The sequence below is a fragment of the Zootoca vivipara genome, chromosome 8 (assembly GCF_963506605.1).
Source record: "Zootoca vivipara chromosome 8, rZooViv1.1, whole genome shotgun sequence".
Classification (NCBI taxonomy): Eukaryota; Metazoa; Chordata; class Lepidosauria; order Squamata; family Lacertidae; genus Zootoca; species Zootoca vivipara.
The window spans coordinates 59,503,794-59,512,987 of record NC_083283.1 but is presented as its reverse complement, the minus strand read 5'-3'; the positions used below and the strand labels follow the sequence as shown (position 1 = coordinate 59,512,987).

General features: G+C 41.9%; 1 protein-coding gene across 2 annotated transcripts; it reads right to left on the bottom strand.

The window, feature by feature from the left end:
* Positions 1–437: 437 nt before the first annotated feature.
* On the bottom strand, positions 438–9,126 carry TPMT (thiopurine S-methyltransferase). Of its 2 annotated transcripts, XM_035126363.2 has the most exons (9): positions 8,936–9,123; positions 8,221–8,376; positions 7,609–7,701; positions 5,945–6,074; positions 5,376–5,428; positions 4,286–4,360; positions 3,184–3,269; positions 2,339–2,383; positions 438–773 (listed from the first exon to the last, which is right to left on the bottom strand). In XM_035126363.2, exons 2-9 carry the CDS (start codon positions 8,358–8,360, stop codon positions 661–663), a joined length of 735 nt encoding a protein of 244 aa, XP_034982254.1. In that variant the 5' UTR covers positions 8,361–8,376; positions 8,936–9,123; the 3' UTR covers positions 438–660. The 2 variants fall into 2 exon arrangements, with proteins under 2 accessions (XP_034982254.1, XP_060133931.1); XM_060277948.1 differs by lacking the exon at positions 7,609–7,701 and having other exon boundaries at positions 8,936–9,126.
* Between the last annotated feature and the right edge of the window lie 68 nt (positions 9,127–9,194).

Genomic DNA, 9,194 nt, shown 5'->3' with positions numbered 1-9,194 from the left:
GGAATTTATCAAATATTAGGGATGAGCTGATGCTGTCACAAAAGTAGTACAATCTATCTGGGTGTGTGCTTGCTTCCTCCTGCTCAACCTGTAAGTTTTTAAACAAAAAATGGTACAAAAAATAACAGCAACAACTCTTAACTCCAGTATGTCACCAGTATCCTTTTCTTAAATTGAAGCAGACCTTGTGAAAGGATCTCCTAAAACTGGAAAGCTGGCGATTATAAAGCAATACATCTCTCTAAATACAGCAACCCTATACATGTCTGCTGATAAGTATTAATATAGCTAAGGAGACTACCTCTTCACAGTATTTGAGTACTAGGTAGAATAAGGCTGAGGTTGACAACTTTGCAAAACTGTATTTATAGTGAAATAATTCAGAAGGCAAAACAGACAAAAATTAATGTGACTTTTATATGGAAATTCACATAAAATGAGTTTGAAGTACAGATTTTTATAAGTGGAATCTAATAGCTAGAGAATTATTCATTTTGAAGGTGCAAAATGTTCAAATGTTCTGTAATTGAACTGCCACCCTCCCACGTTTAACAGGAAAATCTTATACGTGTTTACTCTGAAGAGTTCTTCATTCAGTGGGACTCATTTCAAAGTAATTGAGTACAGACCTGCAGCCTAAGATGCTTGTTATCTTCTTGGCTATTTTAACACAAGCATGTATAGCACCTCCCAAAAGTAATCTAAACCCCACTTCTTAGGCCTCTCTAGTAAGCCATCGACTTTTTCAAGACATGTAATATCACAGGATTTGCCTGAAAGGAAAGTAAGAACAAATTACTGATCTATCTAGAGATGGACAAGTAAAGTTTGCTTTGTGTTTTGCCAAGGATGTTTGAAAGCACGTCAAAATGCAAGTAGATAAATAGGAACCGCTACAGCGGGAAGGTAAACGGCGTTTCCATGTGCTGCTCTGGTTTGCCAGAAGCGGCTTTGTCATGCTGGCCACATGACCTGGAAGCTATACGCCGGCTCCCTCAGCCAATAATGCAAGATGAACACGCAATCCTAGAGTCGGTCACGACTGGACCTAATGGTCAGGGGTCCTTTACCTTTACTTTTGTTAGATGCAAAGTCTTCTCACTTGGGCCATTCATTCATTACTTGATTAAAATTAAGCAAGTAGAAGTTAAGCCCTCACAACAGCCATGGATGGTCTCATTTGGATGCCATGCTAAAACAAAGTTAGTCAATGTGGCACCCTCCCGAGGTGATGGACTACAACTCCCATCATCCCATGCTGGCTGGAACTGATTTGGGAGTTGTAGTCCACGGTACTTGGAGAACACCACACTGGCTACCCCTGAGCCAAATAATAGTTGAGCATGATGAGAATTAGCCACATCAAGTTTAGTGTGCCCCCCACCTTTTTCTTCTGTGTAGCCTTGAGGAGCTTGGAAGCTTTCCCTTCCAGTTTAGATTAGCTGCTGCTTGTCAGGTCATCCATACCCGACAAACTGTGGTTAATCTAAAGGCAGGTGAAATATGTTCCTTTGCCTGCACAGTTTGACTCCAAATCACGCGAGCAAAAAAGGCACACTGCATTGTTCACGTATATGATAAAATGGCTACGGGATACAAACACACACAGTGAGGCTGCATTTACAAAACACTCTGATACTTGTATACAGTGATCACATTACCCTCTGTACACATATTGTGCAGTAAGAAACCAGAGTAGGCAGTCACAGCACTCCTGGGAGTGACAGGGAAAGCAGAACCAGTATTTTTTATCAGGGCATAACTCCTGCATCTGCTGACAGCAGTGGAGAGAATTGTGTGACGATGTGCAGATCGCATAGGCTGGATACAGACTTAGATGAAACTGAAACAGCACCACCATGCTCAAATCCACAGAGCAGGCATTGTCTAAAGAAATTAGGGAGAAGCAAGATGAAGGATGCCACCTTTATGTGCAGGTAGGCAATCTGAAATGTTTAAAGAGAATAAGGAATGGTCCAAGGATTTAGGTTAAATTACTAGGGCTCTGTATTGAAGGTAACCTTGCATCACAAGGAGGCAGGATCTGTCAGACTAGACGTACAGGTTCAAGTTTCTTTTCCCTAGCACAAAATAATCAGCAAAAAAAAAGGAAAAGAAATTGGGGAAGTAATGGTTTTTGAGGGCTCTGATAAATTTCTGGTGTCTATTTTCAGACTCCGCATGCCATTGGATTCTGCTTAGGAAGCAAACATTCTCAAACAGCGTCACTGTCTTTTGTCAGTGGAAAAATGCCCAGTTTGTTCCTACATCGTGAATGCATGCTGGGTCTGCCACATGCATTTTGACAGAAGTCAAAACCATTGCTCAGCTGACTCACCAAATAAATGTTTCACTTCAGAATCAGGAACATAGAAGGGTGGACCTGAAAAAGAAACCAACCAATTAATAAAGGAAAATCAAACTAAGTCTGGCCATAAACTCACTTTAAGAACCCTACACAAGTTTACATATGCAACCTGTTCAATTTCAAGCCAGTTTGGTGAAGGCCACTTGTACTGCCAAAACTAGTTAAGATGGATAGGTGCAATTTATGAGAAAGTGGGAAATTGCATGGGTAAGGCTTGTACAGTGGCTTGCTCCTGATCCCTAAATATTAACCTTAATTGCATCTTTTTGCAATCAACTGGCAGTAGAAATCCACAAACACTTGGATTGTGCATTATTTTATGTTGTTATCCCTTGACCCGCTATCTTGTTTTTGCATTGAATTAGGAACATAGAAAGCAGACTCATGCTGAGTATTGCCTACATCTGGCAGCAGCTGTTTAGATTTCACACAGGGCCATTTCCAGCCAGGGATTGAACCCGGGACTTTCTGCATGCAAAGCAGGTGCTCTACTGCTGAGCTACAACCTTCTCCATTGTATTTTAACTAGAATTTTTATAAGTTGCCTGGAGCCCAATTTTAGAATGAAAAAGTAGGCAAGTAATAATGGAGAAAATCAAATGTGCACTGGGGTCACAGACCAACAGACATTTGGGAAATGTGACTTTTCAGTCTTGCTGAAAGTGTTCTGCCTCAAAATCTCACGTTGGGCCCATGCCTGAGTTTCATAATCATTTCTAGTCACAAAAGGTCACCCCTTCCCCAGAAACCAGCTTGCATGATTCATAAGTAGGATCTTCACAATGTCAATGTCAATGTCAGCCATAATATCTTACCTTTATGTTTGCTCGGGTCATATAAACAGGTTACTAGTAGACAATGACACCTGCTGCCCATTAGTGATAATATCAACTGGCTATAGCTAAAAAGAAAATTAAGAAGCCCAAACATTGTGTTACTGCAGGCAGTGGATTTTAACACAACCACATAGTTCCCACTTCCCCAAGCAGTAAGACCTTCCTGGATTCAATTCCCTTTGGAGGAGAGGGAACTTTAATGTTACAGACTTTTAAAAATACTTGGTTTATTTACAAATAGATAAATGCTAACTGGAGAAAAGCAGCATTTGCTCTTCTATGGAAGTAGCAGATTTGCTACTCCACTCAGTTTTTCCACTCATTTGTTCTCATCAAGGAAACATGCTCTACCAGTCATTTTGGGCCATTAACAAGCAATCTCCCTAACAAAGAAAGGATTCCCCAGCACTGTAACAAATCTCCATTGCAGGGCCACTGTAACAAAGCTTTATTAACTCCCCAAATCTAGCATGTGGGTTCATTGTTAGTGGAGCTCTGTAACAACAGAGTACAGAATGGGAATTGTTGCAGAATGGGAACTGGACAAACCTGAGCCTCTGCCTCCAGTTCACCTCTCGTAGGCGCTGCCCCATTTGCAAAACTAGAGACCCTTAGAAGGTCAGGCCTTCTGGCCTGAAAAGGAGCACTTCACCCACACTCCATGTGGCCCCTTGCCTGGTGCATTCCCCCTGCACTGTTGGACTAGTGTGTGAAGCAACTGCTTTAGGTTTAACTTCAACAAGCCAGGGATTTCCATTGCTATTCCATTTATTATGGAACTGGGTATTCAGTTATTAAAGTAGCCTCAAGTGGCAGAGTGGCTTGTACAAGTTATTCAATGATGCCAAAGAGGAAATTATTCTTTCCTTAAAGCCAGAGGCTTTAGCAAAGGATGGAGAGTAGGTCTCAACATCAACCAGGGCCAGCTCTAGGTAGAGTCCCGGTGGCGCGGGGAAGCCATGCTGCGCCCTGCGAGGGCGGGGGCACCGGAGCGATCTCCGCCCCTCAGCACCAGGGCGCGCGACCTGCTCGAGACTGCCCTGACATCAACAGAGCATAAATTTCAGCAATAGTTACTAACCGTTCTCTGTCACAAGGGTTAACAGCTACTAGAGATCCCCTATCCCAAATCGCATCGAACTTGCCAGTGATGGCGCTACAAGGAGAAGGAGAGAGGGAAGAAGCATTGCATAGTTTTACGATCTAGTTTTACGATCTAGACAGGAAAGACAGATGTTGCATAAAAGAGGCGTGGGGTTTTAAATTACTGCACAGAGCTCTCTGTCTGCTTAAGCAAGAGCCACCCAGATGATGCAATTGGGATCTTCATCCAGAGCATTCAATGAAGCTGAAGGTCAAAATGAGCAGACTGCGTCCTATAAACATGGGTCAAGCAACCGCCCCATATGAAAGTGTCCACGCCTTCCATGAACAAAAACAAGTTCGTGGAATGAACTTTTTCTGCTTTTGACTTATCCTTCCCCTTTCAGCATTCCCCTGTGTCCCATCCCACGTTGTTCAAGAGGATGTCCAATCCTCCTTAGAGGCTTTTTGGGGTATGCAGAGCATGCAGGGAGCTGCTAGGGTGAGGAGGAGATGGAAACTTTCATTCCAGGAATTTCCTTAAGTTACTAAACGGAATGATGAGAGTAAAACTAATACAATGTTATTTAAAGATCTCATGTTGAAACAAAGGAGATGATCATATTTCGGTCCACCTAATCAGCCCACTCTCTTTAGGAACAAAATTGACCGATCAGAGATTTAATCCCAGCTAGGGAAACTTGTCTATCAGGTCTGGGGCTGCTGGCCACATACTACTCAAGTCAACAGTAAGTTTTATAGAGATTATGGGCAGCACCAATAATTCTTAGCCAATAGTATTGCAATCTGTGTACATGTAACTGCACTGAAGCACGTTCAGTGTTCACAAGAGATATTTAATCTTGCAAACTGGAAAGTGAATCATAATTAATTGGAAAAGATACTTCCCTGTTCTGGAAATAATGATGCATAAGCAATTACCACATTAAGATGGGAAATATGCTCTATTCAGCATATTCTGAATGTTTGTCCTCATTTCTTAGGAAATATTTGATGGGTTCAGATCAAACAGAGCTTAGCACCATTCTAATTTGCAGAAATATTCAGAGTCATCATTTTGTTCCTACCTGGTAAAATCAAAAATATTGCAGCAGTACAAAGAAATATTTCCAGTTGTGCTCTACAGTGAGAAATAGGGATAACATTGAGTTAGCATTATTTAAATAAAACAACAAGGCAGAAAGAACAATTAGTAAGATATTTTAATTGAAAATTAACATTAACTGTTATTTTATTTGTTAGGCAACCATTAAACAATCTAATGCATGGAGTTACTTAAATCCATTTTACCTCATTTCTGAATCAGTTTGTGAATTATTTTTTGAAAAATCCACACAAAACATTGTATGCATTTTTGTTGGCATTTGTCCTAAAATTCATATTTTTGTGTGCACTTTTACCTAGTGTATGCACTTCTGCCAGAAATTTCTCCTGGTGATGCATCCCTGTACTGCATATTATTTTTACTAATATACACCTTTCCATGCATACTTTTGCTTCCACAAACTGCACTGGGAAATTTGGAGAAATACAAATTTTCAAAGAAAGTTGCATTTTGGTTCTTGTATTGATTAAGGGACTGTGAAATGGGTATATTCGCATTAAAATGAACATCTCCTCGATCCCCAATACACACCTTCAGTAATTTACCAGTGATGCCTGGAATGGCTTCTTCCGAAAATGAAAGTTTTTGTTCTGTGAAAAACTCCTTCAGTGCACTTTCACTGATTTCCACGCCAATGACTTGGTGCCCCATGTCAGCTAACCTATGTGTTGACAAGACAGCAAGTTTACTTACACTTTATTACTGTTTTTTAAAACAAAGACAAAGAAAAAATGGTCAAAGTCTACACAGGACTGTTGCTTTTTAAAGCAAAGAAGTGTACTACTGGGAGTAGGGAATTTGAAGCAGAGAAACTATGAGAGATTGTGTCCACCTCCTTTTCTGTTCACATGCAAACTGCTTTTCTTTCTGAGATGATACTTTCTAAGCTGACCTCTTTTCGCACTTGCTAGTTTAGTTAACACCCTGGGCATTCATGAAAATGGTGCACACATCTATGACTAGGAGAAGACATGTAAAGGCAAAGAATCTCAAGACATGGGCTCTCCACATTTGCCTGTGGAGACTGGAAGGCTCCATGTACAGAAATTCATACATACAAAGTGTGGTGGTGACATCTTCTCTGATTTAAGGACCACAATGAAATTTGGCAAAATCATTCAATTTTAAATTTTGAAAGTCACTTCCCTATCATCTAAACCAGCTCTGTTCCAACGGTGGCAGAACCTGGGATCTCAAAATTTAGTGCCCCTCTGCCTCTCACGTTCCATTCTAAATAACAGAACCTCCTGCAGTGCCCCTGGGCTCTGCACCTACCGGTAGTGCACACTCCCCTAAATCTGCCTCTCGTCCAAACATCATGGATGTTCTTTCTGAGTGTTTGCTTATTCCTTTCATATATAAAGTGAGATGTATAACAAGTTGTGCAAGTGTCTGTGGCTTACAAAATAAAAGAGGCATGAAAAGATGCATTTGAGTAAAAACTTGAACCCAACACGGACAGACCACCTTAATGCATCCCAAACCCATTTGCATCTGGACGGACCGAACAGTCCTGTATCACAACATTTAGCCATACCCAAACTTAGTTTTCAGGTTACCATTTGTTCCAAACACCAGGCATCATACCTCTCTATGGTTGTGGAATGGTCAGCCAAGTCCTATGGACACCTGCTGAGAGCTTGGCCTGAGTGCTCATAATCTTGCTCAAAATCTCATTCATTTCAATGGGGAATGCACAGGATTCCCTTGTGGATTGACTAGGCACAGCATTAAGGCATTTAAAATTGCAGCAGTATCCCCTCCAACTCAGTAGAACCCCTTTAAAAAACAAGCTACTAGGTGGCACTGTGGGTTAAACCACTGAGCCTAGGGCTTGCCAATAGAAGGTCGGCAGTTCGAATCCCCGCAACGGGGTGAGCTCCCATTGTTTGGTCCCAGCTCCTGCCCACCTAGCAGTTCGAAAGCACGTCAAAGTGCAAGTAGAGAAATAGGTACCACTTCGGCGGGAAGGTAAATGGTGTTTCCGTGCGCTGCTCTGGTTCACCAGAAGCAGCTTAGTCATGCTGGCCACATGACCCAGAAGCTGTACGCCGGCTCCCTCGGCCAATAACACGAGATGAGCGCCACAATCCCAGAGTCGTCTGCGCCTGGACCTAATGGTCAGGAGTCCCTTTACCTTTAACATAAAGTTTCTGAAAGCGAGAGGTGTGTCTGGTAAATCACTGCTCATTTACCATTTCATTTCAATGGTTTTGCCACAAAGTGGGAAAAATATCTTCAATCCACTCCTGCCATTGAGAAATATATCCATATACTTCTTTAGGAGACTGCAGAAGAAAAGAAATTATCTTAAGCTTATTTTTACTGACTGAGTATACAAGTGGAACATAATCATAGCTTGGGATGGGTAAGTGTAATCCTTTAACCACTACAACTATTGCAAAGGACAGCTTCAAACAAACAATGAATGAAACCATCCAGGTTGCTACAACTACGACTACTACGACTAATATTTAAATGCCACCCATCTGACTGGGTCGCCCCAGCCACTCTGGACAGCACCCAACAAAATATTAAAAACATTAGAACATCAGACATTAAAAACTTCCCTGTGGCTGGAGAACCACAGCCAGTTGGGCAGGGTATAAATAATAAAATAAAATAAAATAAAAATTATTATATAGGGCTGCTTTCAGATAGCTTCTAAAAATCAAATAGTTGGCAGGCAGAACTCTGCTTGGTTCTCTGTCACTTCACAACCCACAGTGAGGGAACTGCCAGAAGAGAGAGAGCCAAATAACTCTACAAACAATTTTTATTACAAAACGGGAGAATAGAATACATACGGATGTCCTTGCTCGTTATGAAATCCAATATTTTTAGTTTCCCATTTCTGCAGCCATTCTTCTTCAGTCAGTACTCTGGATTCTTGTAACTTGGCACCAGCAGAGTCATCCTTTCCACATGCATCTGAAGAACTTTCCATGGCCCAGACAACCTTTCTACAGAGAAAAACGAACAGCAACTACTAGTGAATCATTGATTTAACGTTTCAGCCTTCCCATTAAGCAAGAAACTTTGTACATGTTTACAGGGTTCCCACCCCTTGCTTAAGTTCATAAAATAAAGTTTATGGAATATCTGTAAAATATTTCACAGCACAATCTGCAGTGAGACACCATTTGCACCATGTAACAAGGGACATATCTTGCTTTGCATGTCATGCATCTATCTCATATATTGGTTTCACCTTTTAAGCTGCATTACTGAAATAAATGCACTTTTCAACGATATTCTAATTTTTCAAGTTTCACCTGTGAACCCAACTACAGAAGAGACTATTTGAAACTATTGTATCAGGGATACATTACTACGACGGCCTGAGTTCTTGCCTTTCTATTATTTCTGTACGAAATAAACTAAACCACATCCAAGTGCTGAAGAAGCAATGCCACGCTCAGGTGTGGACCGGCTTCTGCTTCACCATAGGCTAAGGGAACTGAGGGAGTTCTCCGGACAGAAACAACAACAAGCAGCAGCAACAACAACCATAATATTAACCTTCACGAGGCAGGATGGCCGAAACCAGGTGAGGGAGGACTTCGCCGGCTGCAGGGTTCACCGTCAGCAACCTTAGGAGAACGACACTTGCTTACGACGCCGCTGCCTCAGTATCTGCGCGCTCGTATCTGCGCGGAAAGGAAGCGGGAGCCTGGCCACATTGTCTCCTCCCCTCGCCCCACCCGCGACGCGCTGAGGACAGCGGAAGCTGCAGCTGCAGCAGCAAGAGGAGGAGGGGAGGAGGAAAGGAACCGACGGG